This window comes from Anarhichas minor, unplaced genomic scaffold (genome assembly GCF_050575085.1).
Source record: "Anarhichas minor isolate MPS153535 unplaced genomic scaffold, ASM5057508v1 ptg000080l, whole genome shotgun sequence".
NCBI lineage: Eukaryota > Metazoa > Chordata > Actinopteri > Perciformes > Anarhichadidae > Anarhichas > Anarhichas minor.
Genome location: NW_027466526.1, coordinates 2,424,011 through 2,445,636, shown reverse-complemented (window position 1 = coordinate 2,445,636; position 21,626 = coordinate 2,424,011). Strand labels below are relative to the sequence as shown.

The window sequence follows — 21,626 nt, the reverse complement described above, 5'->3', positions numbered from 1 at the left end:
TATGTATTGCATGTTAGATGCCATTAGTTAAAACTCTATTACATTTCCTTGTTTACAGTTGTGATTTATTTCGGCTTAATGCAACACATTCATGCAATTTATTTGCAATTCAGTTGTTGTTTAGAAAACCTTCTAATGCAAACCATTGCTACATAGTCAGTGCTCAAAATAAGAACCTCTACAAATGTAACTCAAATTAAACAATGCATTTTTTTTCAGTGCCCAGTATTGTTTTTCATATCAAGGATTAATGAGACCGTGAGCAGTTGAAGTGTGGTACAGAGCATTGGCCAATAAATTATTTGAAAGACATTTGTTTTTTGCTTCCACTCAGCAACAACAGTCTCTCCAATGTGTGACGATATTTCATGACCAGAGGACTTATGAATAAAACTAAATAGTAATTAAATGTATGTAAATAACAAACCACTTGGAGCCATTTTTCTGAAATAGAAAGCAGGGAGACACAAGACAACACAAAACATTTTTCTGTCGGCGTAAGAGTTAATTTCGGAGCTTTTATACCTAAGAGAAGAGGGTTACTTGATGGTCTGTCAAAACAAATCAGAGTCATTCCATATCAGCTCGCTGTCAAACTCTCTTAAGCTCCGTCAACATGCAATACTTAGCAGTCATCACCACACTCGGAGCACCTCTCCCTTTGACTCTCTCTGTCTCCCACTGACACAGTGTCTGCCTCTCTCTCTCCCTCCGACTTCGGATGACAACTCTCAGGGACAACAAAGCTTGTAGCTCAGTGATTGATTAGAGCTTCTTTCAGCCAATTATAATTAATGCCCGGCAGGATCACATAAACCTGGCAAATGCTCCCGTTCACTCAGGACGTGGAAGAGATGGATAACCTTAGCCTCAAGGTTGGGGGTCAAAGCCATTTCATATTTCCTTGTTTCAGTTGGGAATGACTTCCACATTACGCCGATGCAGAAAGCCATAAACCAAAGTGTCTGAGGGCTGCTTTTTAAACAAAACTCTGTTGAAGATTTCAAGTGCACATTCATTTGAATTATGAAAATGGAATCACGTGCCCCCTCTGTGAATTCATTTAGAACCACTAGGCATACCTAAAACATTTTCCTGCACACAACTGTCCATGAAAAATCATAACTGGTACATTTGCATGCCAGCTGTATTTTTCCCTAAACTTTCCAATGAATGCGGCTGATTTTAGAGTGCTGCTCTTATAAAATATTACATGGTCATGCTCCACCATACGCACAGAACCTTTGTTCTGCTTCAAGATCACAGCAGGTAGGAACTCCTCGTTATCCCAAGAACTAAGGCATCATCCTCAGGCAGTACAGCCTTGTCTTACAAAGCCCCCACCCCTCTTTGGAATAGATCTAGAGCTGCCGATACAGAAGCCAGCTCTCCGGCGATCCGTCAATCTAGACTCAAAACTCGTTTATTCTCTCCATGTGAAACCTTTTCTTTTTGTTATGATTAAATATACAGTAGTTCAGTCTCTACAGCGCACAAAAATGACTCAGATAGGGAAATAAATGATATCATCAAACTAAATGTGACATTATTGAATCATAATCCCATTGTTTTAGTTTATTACACTAACTTTGAGAACATACTGTTCACTCGTGCAATTGCCTTTTTCAAACCTACGGCTCTTTATTGCCCCCCAGCCACCCAAGTGATGGCAGGTCTCTCTTTGCATTTCGCCTGTTTTTTTTTTTCTATATGCTTATGTTTTCAAGGGAGTTCTTCCATATATTCAGTTTTTGAAGTTCAGCTGTTGGCAGGGACATATTGGGACTGAAAGACTTTGAGATGGAGAGGCCTTTAATGTGAGAGCTGGGGGTGGAAGTGACATTTAGTTTTTTCAGTAATTTTAACACTAAAGAGAAATCTGATGATGCTGAAGACCTTGAAAACACTTTGGGGTGTCTTGCAACCCCTGCGGCCTCAGTTTATATAAACACGTTCCCACTGCACTGAATCAAAACAAAACTGGCCAGCGAAGTCGAGGTGAGGTGGGACACGAGTCACGGTTCGTCACATACTCAATGAAATGACTGTGCCAATCAGATTGCAATAAAAACGAAGATCAGTCCAAATTGGGAAAGGCCGCTCGTGTCCCCGTCAATACTGAAAGAAATAGATTGACCCAGTTTGACAGCCAGCGTTCCGCTCTGTGCCGTCTGCGGAGGCTGAAGGCCAGGCTGGTCCGCGCCACGGCCAAGGACCATACGGTAACTACTGACATCAGAAATTGAAAAATAAAAACTCTACGACCACCGTCCAGTTTGGCCTGGAATGGCTCAGCCGTTCGGGAGTCTTCCCAAACTTTCCCAATCAGCACCTGGCCGTGGGCCCAATAAAACATTGCATGTTACCATGGGCTACACAAATAAACATGACTTAACTACTTACTTTATTGGAACTTTAAAGTGTCAATCAAAACCTTCATACATACAAAACACACTAATTGTGATTAAAGTGTACGCATATCTGGATTTCAAAACTTACTTTCTGGCCTACATTTGGTTTTTGGCAGCCCTGTCTTCTAACAGAATATAGGCCATGAATTACTATAGCACTAAAAATGATTTTCCTGAGAGGATTTAGTGCACGTTATCTCTCTCCAACCAGTACATGAGCCAACAACACTTCATCTTCACTTAAACCTCATTACACCTTTCTGTTAACACCTTCTCAACGTCATACAACACATTCACCCTGCAACACACACACACAGTCATGCACATCAGGTGAAACACAAGCACTACACACCCTCACAGCTCAACTCACCAGATGGTTGTCGGTTCAGATCCCTCTACTTCCAGATAATCCGACTTCTCCACCATCTGAAATTCAGTGAATACTAGGGAGATGGTGTCCCCTGGATCTGCCAGGATGGTCCACTTGCACTCCCCACTGCTACCCAGGCCTCCGGCCCCGCCACCAGCAGTTTCACCGCTGGGGATATCGAAGCTGGAGATGAGCCCGCTGGAGCCCCTCAGGGTGCCGCCACACGTGTCCTCAGCTGTCAGTCACCAAAGAGAAAAACGGGGGGGGTTAGGGGAGAACAGACACATGGTATCTGGGTTATTTCAGAGGTATTACTCAAAGGTCAACATGGGAAAAAAAAGTGGCTTTAGGCATAAAACATCTGTACCTGTCCCCTCAGATAAACCAGAGAAGGACCAATGGTTAAGCTAATGTTAGAGCCGCCCAGGCCACATCACATCACTTTGTTTTTCACACATCCGCAGGTTGTCAAGCCCAGTATCTACAGCTAATTCCAGCACAATTATGGGATTGCATGAAACATGCAACTGAGATTAAAAAGGTGTCTTTTTTACAGTAGCAAGAATCGTGACGCATTCAGACAAGTGACGATGGGCATAACTATTTATCAGTTACTTGTGTGCTAATTCCGTAAGTTTCCTTCAGTGCAGTTTGTGTGTGTGTGGGGGGGGGGGGGGGGTGGGGGGGAGGTCCTAAATATCTATTTTTTACTATTTCTCTCTTTTCCCCGATCTTGTGCCCTCCCTCCGTCCGAGAGTCAGTAATTCATCATTGTGTCCTCAGAGCCCCACTCATGTTTCAGGAAACAAACAAATGGTGATAAACAGGGCTTGTAATGCTGTGAAATTGTATATTTCTTCTCCAATGTGGGAAGCATGGCACGTCAGTTGAATGTTAATGCCCTCGACCATAACAGTGGCTTGCTCTCTTTCACTCCACGTCCCTTTTCCCCTCTCTCCCCCACCCTTTCTTATATCTCTCCATCTCTCTCACTCCATTCCTCTCCTGCGAGCCCTCTCAGATCTTTCTACTATTACTCACCACTCCCCTCCACCTCTGTATCCGTTTTTTCTCCCCAAAGAATTCTAATGATGGCAGGGCATTCACAGTTTTCACATCATTTAAGACTAATATGTGACACTCAGCTGGGCCAGCTGAAACCTTTGATGGCTCAGCGCTCCACTCAGGGCTGTCAGAGCTGCCAGCTTTGGAACATTCCTGTATGCTGCATTACACAATTGGTCAAGGAACAAGGAAGCGGGTGTATGAATTCAAAAAAAGATTTAAAGAATGAGTCAAAGATGGAAGAGCAGGAGCTGCTAGTTAACTTGATCCATGTCCTTTGACACATTAGCTGTGCAACTGATCAAAGTCTTCATAGGGAGGGCAGAGATGGCATTGATACTGTGTGAGACATCAATGATGTACACACACACACACACGATTCATATCAACGGCACACTCATTTGCAGACTACACCAAGAGCAGGCTTTCGTGTGATACCTTCAGCATTGTGACAACAAAAGCATGTGGAGTCATGATTAGTTTCTGGTTTGAAATCATCGCCATCTCCACCATACAACACTCATCCTGAGTGACAAATTATATATCCCCTCAATGCGTTTAAGATGACATCCCAAAGAGTGCCCAGCACATTTGTAGAGTAATTGGCTATAGCCTGAAATTAAATGGATATTAAAGTGCTGCGAGTCTGACCAAAGGAGCCATATCAATTTTTAACCTCGATGACAGACAGGGGGGCAGCTTAAAAGTGTCTTCATGGCCGTCAAGGCAAAGAGAGCAAGAAAGAAGTGGTGGAGAAGTGTTAGATAATGAGAGGGAGGCGAGTGTAGCAGAGAAGATAGAATACAACAACAACAAAAAATGGAGAATGGAAAGAGACAAGTGGAGAGCAAATCAAGAGTGAGAGAGAATAAGAAAAGGATACAGAATGGGAGAAAGATTTGACTTTTGCAAACACAGGAGAACTAAAAAGGATGGACATAGAAATGTCAGAATCCAAAATCCAAACCGACCCTCATACATTAGTGACTCATCTAAATGTTTGCAAATGTCACCTGCCTCGGACCTTTACCCTTCGAGTCTTAAGCTGCTACATCTCATTCAGATCGTATATCACCCCTCTCCTATACCTGTACCCCAACCTGTCCATCATAATATCAGAATTCAGATTGAGACACAAAGTTATGAAATTAATCTACTTTTTTTTAGCACGGCTTACATGTCTTAAAAGGAACAGTGTGTAAGATGTGTTGGTATCTAGTGGTGAGGTTGCAGATTGCAACCAACTGAGCCAGTGTTTGGTTTGTCCGTTCTGGGTTCCTGTAGAAACATGGCAGACTCCGTGAAGAGGGCCTGCTCCCTGTGTGGAGAAATAAATAGTTCATTCTAAGCTAATGAAAACACGACGATGATTATGTACACTAATGAAAACAGGTTTATGAATATCATATTCCAGTTCCATCAATATATCCTCCTCAATCCTACCTATGTTCCTTTAAAATGGAATTTATAATAAAAAGAGTGAAGTTGAAGCCAAAAACACACCAGAGTACCGGCTTGGTGTTGCCTGCGGCCAGCTGTGGATTCTGCCCCAACATTAAAATAAAACCTAAAACTTCAGAATCATTCAGTTTGCTGGTAAGTTTGGCATGAAAGATATAGGCCTCCACCAAACAGTTCAATTACAATCTCAACCTTTTGTATTATGATTGCCACTAAATATGATGGAAGTTAGGTGAAAACAAGGTGCAGGTTTTGGACTAAACCTGACTGTCATCACAGTTTTCCACATGTTTTGTTAATGAATCTATCTGTGTCAGACAGTGATCCAGCGAGGAACATGGGCTTCTTCCAGAGCTGCTTGGGCTAGTGTAGATGTATCAGTACCATTTCGTGAGCAGGCAGGGGATTTATCTTATATACAAGCTAAATGTTATTATACAAGCTAAATTTGCAGTAGTCAAGAGAAAAATATTGTAAAATAGAAAATAAAGATAGTGTACATCCGAAGATCTGTCAACTCAACGCTCACTTCAAACTACCCCTCAGAGCTCAGGATGTGTTGGAGGCTATAACGGAGTTGCATATGTACTTACAGTAGAAAAGACACATTGACACTTTTTCATATTGTTAAATGTGAAAGGAAAACAACTATCCAAGAATCTGCAGAGCATCTGTCGGGCCTAGGGGCATTGTACGATGAAACTTGATGTATAAATCGATCAAACATTAGCAGGCAGCAGTAAGCCTTCGTACTGTAGATTATAAAGTTGGCCTTGAGGTGCATGTAGACAGCGAGCAGAAACCGCAGGCTGCCATTCAGCACCGTGTATGTTTCTAGTTCTGACTGGAAGGCAAGGAGGCCAAAACGTTGCCACTGTAGCAAATAATACCACTGACATCATAGAAGGGAGAAAAAAAAAAGAGAAAGGCAATGAAAAGGCTCTCACGAATCCGTAAACAAAAATGAAAGCCTTTCTTTGTTCCTCAGAACGTTTTAAACACCAAAATAGGACGCTGGAACAAACAAAAAAATATCTCCTTTATAGTTTTCTCTGAAGTGGTTTCCATGATAACAGACTTGCTCTCTGATCGTCGTTGAACATCAGTCAACTCGGGTGGCGACAGCACAGGCCGGGTGCAAAAGTGTGAGTGACAGGTATAATAGGTATTGTTGCATGTAGACTAGAGAATAGTAAACGTGGCAATGGCAACTGCCTACCGTCTGAGAGCAACTTTAAAAGGGAGTGCATTTAACACTCTGAACATGAATATACCAGCAAAAAATGATTTGTTGTGTAAAGATATAAAGGAATAATATCTACCTGAGAACGCAGTCACTCTCCTCCTTGCTTTGTTGACATAGCCCGGCCGCACGTGCTTTTAGTGCATGTTGGTGTGCGTGAGCGTGCCCCACTGGCTAGCTGACGGCTGCTGCTCTGCACGGCACGGCGTTACAGCTGATAACGCCGTCCCGGCCGAGAGCGTCGTCGCAGCACCCACCCACCGGTTCCCCCCTCAGGTTAACATTGTTAGCTCTTTCAGCACTTTTGCCGTAGTTTGCACTGTTAGCCGCAGGCTCACCGTTGACATGTTGAGAGCTGTTGTGAGGCAATCAAAATCTTCCCAATCTCAGATCTGCACCTTTAAGAGACGTTTTGGTCAAACTTAAAAAGCTGCAAGTCATTCTCTGGTTTGTGTCACAATGGATGAACCACCAATATTTCAGCACAGGGCTTCCTCAGAGGTATGGGACGGATTTCCACAACTACGTTCATTAACATGTTTACAGTTGTAGCCAATTTAATTGCACGGGAAATTTGGGTAGATGCTTGGGAGTAATTCATTATTGTAAATAAATATTAAAACAGGTTTCTTAGCGGTTTCTTTGAGATAAATCAATGCATGTTACTGTAATTCATCAACCGGCAAGCTGCTGTCTGGGACTCAAAAAAAGAATAAATTGCTTTGCAGCTTGAGCATTTTAAATGGCTTCAACTGTATAATGCCTTACAGGTTCCATATATTCACACGCAGCGTTTTCATTGGAATACATGGCAGCATTTGAGGTACAGTGTGCCAACGAGGTTTAGTGACTTAAAAGAGGCACTGAGTGCTGGGCAATGTGTTCCCGAGCAAATCATTAGAGCATGCTCTGCATTTCAAGACGAAGGAGGATCCGTCTCTTTTAAAGACGGTGGCAGAGCAAAAAAGAAAAGAAGAAAAAAAAGATGGTGGTGAGGATTAGGACTGCTTTAGCTGAGCTCATTTACATCCCCAGCATCAGCAATCGAATGCTACTTGAGGAGGGATTAAGCCTCTCTTCCCTTGACTTTGATCAGATATACAACACTTGTCTTTCTACTTAGAAATATTCACCCCCAAGGATATAAGGAATGGAGCTCATGTATAATTTGACACTACCTTAGGTTTTTCCTTTGTAATCATTCCTGTGTTAATGCATAGGCAGTGATATGTCTACAGTAAGTCACTCAGCTACAAGTTATGTTAAATATTGATAAAGCTGAGACGGATCAAAGAGATATATAATGATTGCAGAGATGCAATTTCCTATTGCATCATGCATTTTGCTGTATATCATTTTCATTACATAATGAAAATTACAATGAATACCAACTCATTCTTACAATGAATGATGAGGGAAGAGGATGATTCAATAAACAAAATGGCACCACAACACTAATCACAATGTTACATAAGGGTGAGGGATTATATAATTCTTTTGTTTACTAAAAATAATGATATTCGCATCATATTATTATCCTCATGACATCAATGAATTTTGAATATGAGCTTCCCATCGGTAACCTAATTCTTAATCCAAATGAGATTACAAAGGTTGCTTGTTATCAGCCTTATGAAATTAATGTAAGGACTTCTGGCAGCAGCTTGGTGAGGATATTGAGCGATTTCCATATCAGATCTAACTGCGGAGGACAATTTAGCACTCACTTGGACGGAGACATCTTGCCATGGGAAGGTAAAAATGTTCTAATCTTGAGTTTTCAATTTGAGGAGCAGAGTTGAAAAGGCATTGCAGGTAGGTTGTAAAGGAGCAAGGTTTGTCTGTGGCCTAAGTCTGGCCAGCAAGAATGACAGTGTATCAATAGACCATATTCTCATGTTACCATGTTTGCTCTCTCACTGCCTGGCTTAATGAACGTCCAGAGACAAATTAGATGGAAGGAATCAAAATGGGCTCCTGGGAGGTGCAGTAGCAGCTCACGATTAGAATAGCCATTAATTCTCCATCTCACTGCCTTTCTGCTTGGAGTTGATGCGGCCTGTTGTTTTTTATGTCAGTCTCTCAGTCCTATAACATCCCTCCACTCATATCTACTTACCGCTCTCTGTTTTACTGTCAACCTTTCAAGCTCTATCGTCTCGTTTGAAAGTGACATGCGCAAAGGACAAACACACATTTATGGGTTAGTCTAAATGGGATAACACCTGGCATAACGATGGCTTCACAGTAACTAAAATATATTATTATGGGATTCCCATAATCCTGACAGCCCCTGCCAAGCCATCAATTCTGCTTTCCTCAATAATAGAGATAAATAAACACGATGGTTATGTGTGGATTGTTTTACAAGGAGACGAAATAAGGAAATGAAATACTAAATTACATCACTGATCCGAATATACAGATTTTCATGTCGTGCCTCCAGGTAAAAAAAACTGCAAAGACCACTTTTAATTAAATAAAAATGTATAACTCTGTCCAGAAAATATACTTCTATCTGATATTTCCACAGTTTAGGAATGAGGTTTAAATTTGGGTTCTATGGTGTCATTCTCCTGTTTTAAACACTGTTTTTATTGGGAATTGGTGTTGCATGTCTTCCTGCCCTTTTCTCTTTTCCCTCCTCTATTCCTGTCTTTCTGTCAGCCGTACACACAGCCACAGAGGACCTCGGAAGTTGGATGAGGATGGAGAAGGGAACTGGGAGAAAGATGAAAGAGGAAGAGAGATGGTAACAAAAGGAGGTGACTGGTTGAGAGACCGAGGTGTTGGGAGACGGCGGGGGGTGGTTGTTGGATTTGGGTGAGATTTTGTGTCGCTGTGTGTTTAGTGTGAAACAATTGGTGATGAGCAGAAAGGGCAGGATCTCTGAGGAAATAAGATCAAAGGACCATCTGCCCATATACAGGAGCCGGGCTGGATTTAGTCGTCGTGTGTGTATGTGTGTGTGTGTGTGTGTGTGTGAGAGACGGAGAGTGAAAGAGAGAAAGAAAAAGAGACTCAAGCAGTGCCCAGTCCAAAAAAGAGGAGTGATGTTTCTGGCCTGTGGCAATAAGAGGCGACCACCATCCTCAAATGGAAAGGAACCCTCCATCTGCAGCTTTTTGTTCCCTCCAAGCTTGCCATTTCTCCATCATATACTGAGCATTTTCTCTTTGCTGTGCCTTACGCTGTAGAATGAGTTGGCAAATTTGCTCTGCTGGCTTTGGGATTTCTTTGGCCTGTATAACGAAAATGGGAGGGAGAGATCTTCGACTCTTCTAGTATATTCTCTCTTCTGTTGGGATGACTTTGCACATCTTAGACCTGGTAGTCCACCAGCAAAATGTATTCAATGTATCAAATTTAGAGATTCAGTTATTTCCTGCTTTTCATCTCAATAAAGAAAACTAAAGAATAATCTGCTTTAAAAAAAGAGGCAATTGAAAATACACAGACCTACTCCAAATACATCAATGTTCAAGATGTTTTATTTTTGATTCAGTAAATCATTGGAAGGTCAGTTCTTAAAAGGTTATTTCAGTATACAGCAATAAGAAAACAAGCGCAGTCTATTGTGTTAGATTGAAAGGAAACGATCAGTATACGGGAATAGCTTTCAATCATTCTCCCTAAGTGCTTCTGCCTAATGTCACTTTATTTTCCTTGCAGTATACTGTGTTAAGTGGAGGCCATCTCTAAAAACAACAAAAATAACTGTCAAGGTTTCCCTGACTAAAAGTGAGACCACAGCAGCACTTCCTGGTGGTTTGGGGTAAAGGGAGGTAGGGCTGTCTTTGACTGAAGACACTTTATTTTTCGTTGATTTTGTCAACTAATCGATTAGCTTATTTAATCAACAGAGCTGTAAAACTGAGTTTTTATCCACAAAGAATCATACAAAAGCTCCACAAAGAATCTTGTGTTTACCATAGATTGCTCATTAGCTTTTGGAAATTGGTCATTCAGCATGAAAAAAGCATAATGAACAACTAATCAAAGAGATTTTAGTCGACTAATCAATTAAGAGGGGGCAGCCCAAAAGGGAGGCAAACACAGCTAAAGCAATGTAAAAGGTGTTAATAACCTGGATTATGCCCATCACAGGTTTCAGGTTCACCCAAACTGCAATAAATATATTTTCACCTTAACAGTGCTGTTGCGTTTAAGGAGCTGCATTTAACATTATGAACATTAATATTGCAGCAAACAACTATTTGCCATGTAAAGATATTGAGGAGTAATGTCTACCTGAGCAGAGACTGCAGTGGCTCTCCCTCTGTGTTTGTCGTTATCTGAGCTTCTCCTTGCTTTGTTTACATAGCCGGGCCGTCCGCGTGTGCATGTTAGTGCATGTGAGCGTGCCCCACTGGTTAGCTATGGCCCCTGCGTGGAATGCTCTCATATGGCGGTTACAGTGTAACATATTGTTGGTTCCAACCAACAACGACGTCGCGGAAGCGTAGCACCCCACCCTCCAATTCACCCCTCAGATAAACACTGAGTGTGTTCCATTACCCATACTAACATACAATTTAGTATGCCAGAGAAATATTAAGTATATCTCAATAAAAAGTATGTACCCTAAAATACCAGGATGTTTTACTAGATCCGGTCGCATTTTGCAGTATGCAAGCCGGCATGCTTTTCTGTTTATTCTGACCCACAATACATGAGCAAAAGAGTCAAAGATCAAGGGGCCATGTTCTGAGGAAGTATATCCCAATTGAATGCATACTGCATGCTAGAGTGTGTACTTTGTAAGGGCAGCTGCAATATGTACTAAAAGTAGAAAGAAAAAAAGTATGCAATCTTTAAACAAATGTCCAAATGGAGATTCAGACAAGCCTTTAACATTGATTAAACCTAGTTTGCCTACATTTAGCTGCTACCAGTGATAGCAGCTCAGAAACTTTGAGTCCACACCAAACTTCCCTCTGTAAGAGAGCACTTGCAGTATCTACGACTGCCTTACCTAATTTTTAATCCATCATGCCAAATGATCACACTCAGACCTCTGAGCAGACATTGTACTGTGGCAATACTTTAAAAATTACAAACTCTAAGTCCCTACGTGCTGTTATCAGCACAACGGCTTTCCACAAATGTCATGGATTATTTGCGTCAGTGTGACGACAGGTCTCATCTGAGCACAGCAAGGGATAAACAGCGTGGTATGAAGAGCACTCGTCAGTCATTCATCAACCGGCTGTCAGTAAGAAACCATCATTATGCTATAGCGTCCTCTTCATCCTCCGTTCCTGATGGTTGAGCAAAAGAGCTTGCTGAGACAAATTACCCACGCACAGCATCCTTAAGGGTTCAAATCCTGGCCAACACGGTATTTCTGAATACGCTAGGAAGATTCGGAGAAGAAAATGAAGAAAAAAAACATTATGAAGCTCTCCAAGTGTCAGAAAAGAAAATCTATTACACCTCAAGCGATGCAGATTCCTGAAACTTTTTGAAATATTTGAATACTGTAAACTGATCTTGGCCCCTGCAGGACGCTCATACCGTCTATTTATGCTATTTTTGCAGTTTTTATTTTCGTAATATTCAAGTAGTCTGAACAGCCAAGTGCATGTTAAGTGAGACAAACACTCGTACGTAATGTGGAAATGTTGGGACTGCTTGCTGAAGAGCTTTCTTATGTGGGATGATAAGATTTGGTGCATCATTAGATGAGATGGCAGGATTTTGCTTCGTGAAACCTACCGCAGTTAAAAATTCTCCATGTCCTCGAGAATCTTTACGAGAGGACACTACTACATAATTAATTCACTTGTCTTTCGCATTCACTTGTAAAAAGGTTAACGGTCCAAACAATCGGTTTTATTTTCGGGTCCCTTTTACTGAGGTAGACATAAGATTTAATGGTTAAAAAAAAAAATCTATAGCCGTTTGCCATATCCGTGTCTCAGCATATTTAACCTGACATGTGAGTGAAAAGGCTGACAGTAGATATTGCAGTTTCACAGGTCACAGGTCTGACTGAATGATGTGGCTTTTTCCACTTGAAATCCTCCAGACTGTGGCCTCAGAACTGTCCCATCTCGCTGCTTTAAGTACAGCCCAAGTGGCGATGCAGAAATCTAGTAGATGTTCCACTCCTGCTACCAGAATTAATGTATTTAAGCTACTTGCTCTACAGGAATAAATATTTAATTAACCTTTTGAGCCATGGAGGCTCTAATCAACTTCTTCAACATGATTAAAATCATTCCATCTCATTAGATTGCAACTAAATTTACAGATCTAATGAGATTTGTGCCAGACTTCACTATATCTGTGGGGCATGTCACCTGTCACCCAATCACACGCCATCAAGCTGTCAATCATGTCAAAGCAATTAACTTTAAGCAATTTCGTGAAAACCAGACATCAACAGGTCAAAACAAACCAATCCCATACTCATTTTAAATGTCTTATGGGAACCCTTAAATGTGTAGATAACCTGTAACCACGATACCCCACAGTCACATCGTACCAGTGGGAGAAAAGTTGCCAACAGCAGTAATCATCTGCAGTTTGAATGATTTATGACTCATTGTCAGTGATGAAACAGCCTTACCTCTGCAGATTGGCACAGGGAAGTCCCACACGGACACACCGGCTGAGGTGGTCACACAGGCGAGGAGTGAATGGCCGTCCAGGACATAGCCGGTGACGCACCGGTAGCGGATCTTGTCGCCTATGTTGAACTGAGTTCCATTCAGTATGCCTTTGGGTGGAACCCCTGGGTTCCCACATGAGCTGCTTCTCAGCTCTGGAAAATGGAAAGAGAAGACAGTATCGTTAAGAAAAACAATGTGTTGCTGTATAAAATATGTAGCAGACTGTTAAAATAACATCATGGTGAAATCTGTATATTAATTAACATAAGGACATGAATATTTTTCAAACTTATGTTTACTCCTTTAATACTCACGGTACAAACATAGATTTTGGAGGTAAAGAACTGCATGTGACAAAACTACCATAACAATGAAAAATATTACTTGTACTAAATTGCATTTATATTTTTTTTGTAAATCCCTTGGCAGACACACTTTTGAAGATGGCATATTGAAGTTATACATCTACTCCCAAGAAATGACCGTCATACTGTGCTCATGCGCCGACAGCGCTAAAGTACTGATGATCAATGTATTCTTTTGCAAAATATTGACGGAGAATTGTTATAAAGATCTACAGTAAGTTGTGATACACTGGCCTGGGCCGCTCCTCCATCCTGTATTATTTAGCTTGAACACAATCTTCCAGCACATTTCTCTCCTACATTAGACCACCATAACTCAATCTCTGTCAAAATTCCACTGCACATGTCCAGCCTGCATGAAATGCATCACCAAAGATTTTATTTAAAGCAGTACAGAGCACATCATCAGCTTCTTGTTGCTTCGGGAGTCACACGTTGACTGACGTTTTGACAGCAAACTAACGCTCAGGGGTCCTTTTGGCAGTTGGAACCTGCAGTCAACCTTACGCATGTGTTTAAGACACAAAGTAATATGTCTTTTCAGTAACTACTTTCCTAATATAGTGCACTTTCCTGATTAGGTATTAGTGAACTCATGCTTTGTCATCTATTCACAGTTAAATATTTCACATAAGCTATATGGTCAAGAAAAGATCATTTCAGTTAAAAAAAACATCAGCTCAGACACTTAATGTATTATTAAATATAAAGAGTGCATGTTAGATAAGCTCAGATACTTAATCGTATTACAATTATACAAACAATAATAATTGTCTAAAAAGACACACTTTGTCTCAGCTTCATGACAAAGAACACTTCATAACTTGTGGGTAATGATGAACAAAATCCAAATTTGTCCGATCAGATCTAGATCCTTCAGCCCCGAAGCGCGTCACTGATAATGCAGTAAAGTCAAAAATAGTATTTTTGATATGTGCCATCTGTTTGTGGCTAATTATACCAACTGGCAAACCAGGGAACCAAAAGGCATTTTTAAAAACGTAGATAATGTGTATTAGACGGATCTATGGATACATAAAGACAGACAGAGAGAAATAAGAAGTATATTTGAGACCCTAATCCTGAAGTGGATTTCAATGAGAGGCTGCGTTTTCTAATACAGTAATAATTTCCAGCAATCATTTTTGAAACCCAATTACTAATCCACTTTACACTGCAGATGCTCACATAAACATCCCTCACACGTATGATCTCTAATGGACGCAATGTAAATCCTCAGCATCAACTGCCGGCTGTATATTTTTATTAGCAAAATTAAATACCGACAGAAATTTGTGATTGACAGCCATTTTGAGTGATGCTTTTCGTGAGGTGCAAACTGAGGGGAAGATGGGGCCATACATAGTGCAGCACGAATGATTCCTGACCAATGCAGGATGTGAGCAGTGAGAGGCAGACTTTATCTAAACAGGTTTGACATCTGACCAGTGCAGATGTCAGGGGTGAGGAGCAGCAGCTCAGTCTCCTAATAATTACATTTGCAACTGTTTTGCATTAGAAAACGTGTAAACTATTACTTACACAAAGTTTGGGAAAGTTTAACCACAGCAGTCTGTTTTACTTGACATTCAGATATGTAACTGACAAGGCTCCTCTCTCATAAATAATCCATGGTGCTGTAAACAAGAGTATATGAGGCACATTGCATAATCTATAAAAAAAAAAAAAAGGTAAGAATAGATCTAAAACACCATCCAAAGAAATATGGTTACTATGAATAATAATACGAGGGTAAAGACAACACAAGCTGCAAAGAATGTATGCATCCCTACATAGCGCAGCGTGACGCCTGATAACAAACAGCAAATAAAGTATATCATCATGAAAAGCCTGTGGAATTTAAATGTAATTGTTTGAAATATCAAATTTGGGGAGTTAAAAAAAAAAGTGTGATTGAGCACATGAAAGGCAATCTGAATATCTAAAACCTCACCACAATACCCTTTACAGCTTGATGCAGAGAACAGCAGATCACATTGCAGCACACTGCTGAGCTGAAAACATTTGAATCAAAAGCATCTAAACAAGACAGTTGGTCAGGGGACTGGTTTTTGTGTGCTACCAGATGTTATTCAGAACTCCCCATGACCCCAAAACTGTTCCCCACAAAGCTTTCCATCACACCAGTAATGTTCGACTGGACATTTACCCTTTAAGGATGATGATCACTGGAGACCACCGAAGGCACACTGTGCTTTAGCTATTTAACACTCATCTGGCAATTAAAAAAATAACTTGATCAGCAAGAGCCTGGCTGCTGAATTAGGCTGCCAAGCCATCTGTGGTTGACTTATTAGTGGAGTTCTGTGCCAATTATATTTAAAGGAAAACAAGGTTAGGTGCATACACATACATCGCATTCCAGGTACGAGCTTTCCATGGTACAATATGTGGGTTGACAAAATAATTGGAAAGTGTTAATTCTAATATTAATTCTAATATCTAAAGCAACTGTGGAATCAGCACGTACGTGGAATCTTAAATGGCTTGAGATCAGAAAAAAATAGATCAAGTTTAGTCTGTCTAACAAACCGTGTCTATGCGTGGGGTTATGCTAGAAAATAACTGCTTCATACAACACGTTGTCTTTCCACTGGAAAGCAAAAGTGTTGATTGCTGTTCCAAACGGCTACACTGGAAGGCGGCGGCGGGGGGGGGGGGGGGAGCTGACTCACATTTTCAGACAGAAAGTCTCTCATCATCACGGTACACTCCAACAGTGCTTCTTACCTTGAATAGAAGCATCTGCATTATGCAATATACACGGCATGAGATGTGCTGCTGCTGCCAACAAGTGTCTTGACTAAACTGCTGTGACTTGGATGTGACCATGAATAAAATCAAGAACTTCAAAGTTTGTGGCGTGTTTGAGTGTTACAAATCATACCGCGTACCCTGAATGGAATTATAATTTCAGCTGCCAGATGTTGCTGGGATCTCGGACAGATTGCACTCAGCCAAATAAAAATATGATAACGTATAAATTATTTGACAGGATGACACCACATTTTCCAGCAAATGTGATGGTCTTTAATAATTACCGACGGATTTTCTATGAGAGGGAATGATGCATTTACTCAAGCTTAAAAACAAAAACCTCCCACCCACGACAATAGTAGTGCAGCAGCTTGTACAGATTTTTTGTGAATGCTCATGCGCATTTGGTGTACAATATCAGTAATAGTTTGGAGAAACTCACCCCAGGTCACCAATTAAAAAGCAATAGATACATCCCAGCTGTAATTATACCAGCACTGACTCATTAGCCTTTGGTTTGTATGGAAAGTCATAACTACTCTAGTCATAACTATGTCTCAGACAGACATGGCTGTTGAATAAATTCAAAGGATGTGTTACACACATTTCAAGCAGCTGGCTTGGATAAGGCCTCTCACTGTAGACAATACAAAACTGTGCCTCAATTGCAGCTACAGTACCTGAGTATCTGTTAAAAACTCATTTAAAAAAATAAGTACTTTGAATAATAGCCTGCACTTAACATTGAATCAGAATTTCTGCTTAAACTTAAACTAAGGGTTTGAAGAGCCCCCTAAAGAAATCAAGTGTTTTAGATACAGTGTTAGCCCTGAGCTAACAAGTGTTGCTGTGTGGAGCACCCGAAATAAATTGTTGATTTGACTGAACCTTTGGAAAACAGCTGCTCCTCAACACCAGGGGCTGGTGCAAAACCCAGTGAAAACCTGTCCAAAAACAATGCTAACACAATGCTAAAGGAGTGCTCTTGAACGCACAAAGCACCACTCACTCTGCAAAATGATGCCTGGTTGAAAACGCTGCATAACATTATAATACACAGCAAGTATCATTTATGATGCCAGAGAAGGTAAAATACTAACAAAAAGCATCTCTCTGACCTTTGTAAACTAAACAGATCCGTTATACACCGTAATCGTACAAGAGACCAGCAACATAAAATGTAACACAAGGCCTGGGAAACCAACATTTCAGTAAAAACACCACATTTATGGTACTCTGTCATCATAACAAACACAATTTTGACCTACAGTCCCAAACAGTGGCAGCGAGAGTGGCTTGCATTATCTCTCATCACAGTGGCAACGAGTGAGTTATGTGAACTAGTAAATGAGGTAGTTGGGTGCGAGATTTCTCTGGGGCAGAGCTATTTATTTCGCCTGTATATCTAATGACTCTGCAGCCCTTTGAAGAAGATGGAGGTTTGAAGGAGTGGCAGTGTTTGTGAGCACACAAGCAGCACACTTTCCCCACAGGAGCCGCCTGTAGACTGCCTGTCTGGCATCCTGGCTGGCTGCTTCACTGGCTGCTGAGCTGGATTTTCATGCAGGCGGGGAGAAGAGTATTGACTGAACCCATGTTGGATCACAGGGCAATGCAGCTGGTAAACAACACATGCACACACACGCACACACACACAGAGACTTTTCCAACTCAGTGGTCAATCTGCATAGCCACAGAAGGACAGATGAAATCATTTGGGGAGAAAAGATGAAATTATGTTTTATGGGTCACCTGTCTTTCAAAGACTTTTCCAAATAAAAGGGCAAGTTGAAATGGCATCGAGGCAGGTTTTAGATAGGCACGGCAATGTTTTCACAGCAAATACACATCTTCAACAAAGGGCAAGGAGATAGCATTACTCCCAGCTCGGTACATGTACACTGCACCGAGGCAGCCTATCTCTGTCGCTTTGAAAGCTACAAGCACCAATGGCCGTTGTTTGGCTGTGTTGAATAACCCCCACCCATATCTCTTCTCATAATAAATGCAGCTTGACCCTTTCAGGGCTTGCCCAAGTGTTAAGATTTCAGGATCACACTGAGAGACGGGTTATAGTAGAGGAAAAGTAGCCACTTATCAGTACTAAAATTCACTGAAAGTTGGAGCTGATTTGCATTCCAAGATTCTTGACTAAAGGCTGACGGGCTGCTGAGAAATTAAATTCCAACTGGCCATGTCCTTCACCGTGTCCTTCGTATGTACGCAGATTCAAACTCACTTGATTGCAGTCATGATTCAATCATATCCGAGCGTCGACAAGCACCACACACTTTTAGTCAAAAGAGTGAGCAGCATCGCACATATTCACGCATACGATTTTGCAAACCACATTAGCATAACAAGGACGAAAGGCATGAAGCGGTGACAGTACATGCAAATGAATACACTACGGATGAGCACATTAAGTATTTTTGTGTCACATGTGTCATGCATGTGGGTCTCTGATGATAGTCAAGACGTTGTGCTTTAGTTTCAATTCAGATGATAGTGATGACAACGATAATGATACCAAGTAACTTCAGAAATATGGTGGTTTATTCACATTGTATGCTACCATTGCATACAATGTGTACGATACACAATTTGTTGGGAATACACTGCTTTAAAACCATCATACCAAGGGTTTCTGGGAAAGCGTCTGTAGAGGCTTGAGTAAATAATACCATATATCTTAAGATTGTTGTTTAAATATTCATGCTGTGTACCGTCTCGTAACATGAGGCTATTAGACCAAAACATGTACAGCTCAGTTTCTTATGATCATTCATGCTTTAAGCAGGGCTGAGTATCGCCACTGATTTCCCAAATCTATTTGATTCCGATTCACAAGGTCCCAATTCGGATATTTCAGTTACAATACCAATATTGTTTGGATATGAAAGATATTCTCATTCAACTAATGCTGTAAATTGTACATGAAACCCTCTAAGCTGGTCTATTCCTGGTCTATTCTGAAACGCAACCAGACACTTGCCTTTAGGCTTGGCGGCAAGGGCGCCACTTTACGACCCTGTTCCACACTGCGAGCGTGTGTAGATGAAGAGAACAACTTGCAAAATGCCACATGCACGCTTAGCTGGTCAATAGGACTACCACCGTGTGAAAATGGCCAAGGTCGGGTTTAAGTGCAGCCACATGTTTACATGTTACGAGTGGGTGTTTGAGAGAGACTGTGATGCATCCAGAGCACATCAGCTGTAAACAATTTAAGCAGAGAAAAAAAAGAAAATTTGATGAAGTTGTCTTGTGTTATTAAATGTAAAATGTCAATCACACATTTTTTTTGGCCCCTCTACTTCTAAGAGAATCCGGAGCCGCTGCTTGGTGGTGCAATAAGTGGAGCAGCTCCCGTCATGTTTTGATTCAAAGAAAGTTTGCTACTCGGTTTAAAGCTCCACGCATCCACGGGTAAAGGCATATATTAAAATGTCAATCTCTGGATAGATATCGATAGATAATTCAAATGAAGATCGATTAGAATCGGAAAATATATTCTTTAAACCCAACCCTAGGTCTAAATTTTACCGGCCTACAGCTTTGGCTACAATCCTTTATCCATACTCCTACACAACACTTTTATAACAGTATACGTAATTTCAAATGACTGTAAATTAAATTGAGAAATATTTAAAATAACTATATTTGGGACTACAGATGAAAAATAGCCTTTTGGCTAACTCACACGCACATTTGCAGAAATGTTTTTATTAATGTGCACTGTCCCGTTCAAATAAACCAATAAATAAATAGCCAACTTAGGGTTGGGCGGTAAACCAGTTTTATCACCGGTGTCACATTCGGCCATTACATGGATTTTGCAATACCGTCTTTACCGTGAACGTCTTTTGCCGAGAAAAAATAGGCGAGACGCGTCGAATCTCTAGATGAGCTTCCCGCAGCCAAGCCACGCTGCTCACAGTCCATTTTTCTTTTGTACGGTGCTGTTCAAACAGTGTCTACACTACGTTTTTTGAAACTCTTCATGTGGGTTAGATTTTGGTTTTCTTCAAAGCTGTAAACTAACTGAATGACTCTCTTACATTTACATTATGGGGCAGGCTCCTCCTCCCAGAACACATGCAGGTGTCATTCTTATTTGGAGCCAATTAACACTCATTTTTGTTTGTTTTTTAATTTTTTGCTTTCTTAAGTTATGTTACCTTACATTGGCAAGAGAGCAAAAACTTCTATAATCATGTTTTGAATGGAGTATTACTTTTAATTTTTCAATACAGTGATATTATAGTAATAATAATGGCACTGCAAAAACCAACAAAAATAGCGTAGTATACATTTTAAGGTCATATCTCAAAATCCAGTGTAACAGGTTGGTTAACAGGTGCAAGTAGACCTTTTTACAGTTAAACAATGACGACTAGATGCTTGGAAATGCGTTATTTCTTATTTCATGTCTTTTGCAGAATGCCACATACCACGGCAAAGACCGAGTTTTAAAATGGGCACTACAAACACAAGCATTGTTATCAGTCCAGTGGTAGTCAAGACATTTAATAGCTTGCAGCCATAGATGCCACCGGTGTTTCGGTTCAACTACTGACTCTCAGCGGAATGCGTCTCTGGTTCCTCATAGTGACGGCAGCTGTTGAAAAAACCAACAGAACATGTAGATGTCCTGTAAAAGCCTTCTGTCAATTTTTAGTACACACTCATCTGTGTTTATTATTTAGGCCAACCATTTACGCAAGCTACAACAAGCAACCACGGATGCATTTGGCAGAGAGTCGCCAGTTAAAGCGGTCACTCATTAAACTGAAACACCTGTTGCTCTGAAACAGTCGCGATCCTGTCAGAATTCTGTAGAACTTGAGTCGGCTGTTGGAGCTTGGATTCTGACAACAGAACATGCAACAACCAGACATGTTGATGCTGTTAAGAGTTTTAATTCAATGTTTAAAGCTTGCTAACTCATCTGGATGGCTGGGGCAAAACGCCGCCTCTGTTTTCGACACATGCACGCATGTTTTTGGTGACGTCGGCTGTAAAAGGCTCTATAAATACCACCCTGACTTTAGTCTGTACAATATAAAAATCCCACAAATTTGCCAAAAGAAAACGTGTGAAAATGTAATGTTCTTCCTCACAATGCCTCCGTCACTCTCCTCTTCCATGTCGGCACAAATCACGTTACCTTGCCAGCTGCAGCTGGATTTGCGATATCACGCAAGAATCACAAGATCACACAAGAATACCTATGGCGGTGGAAACGTTTTTTTTTAAATCCCTACCAGTGGAATAATTTCTACTGTCACATGGCATATACCATCATATCACCCA

At 40.9% G+C, this 21,626-nt stretch overlaps 1 protein-coding gene across 1 annotated transcript in view; it reads right to left on the bottom strand.

Annotated features, from left to right (window-relative positions):
* LOC142938180 (CUB and sushi domain-containing protein 3-like) overlaps positions 1 to 21,626 on the bottom strand; it is a 194,277-nt gene that overhangs the window by 144,518 nt on the left and 28,133 nt on the right. The window contains exons 4-5 of the mRNA XM_076081426.1: positions 13,125 to 13,319; positions 2,782 to 3,016 (exon numbers count right to left, since the gene is read on the bottom strand). Coding sequence (XP_075937541.1) covers positions 2,782 to 3,016; positions 13,125 to 13,319 — 430 coding nt within the window. The remainder of the gene's footprint in view (positions 1 to 2,781; positions 3,017 to 13,124; positions 13,320 to 21,626) is intronic.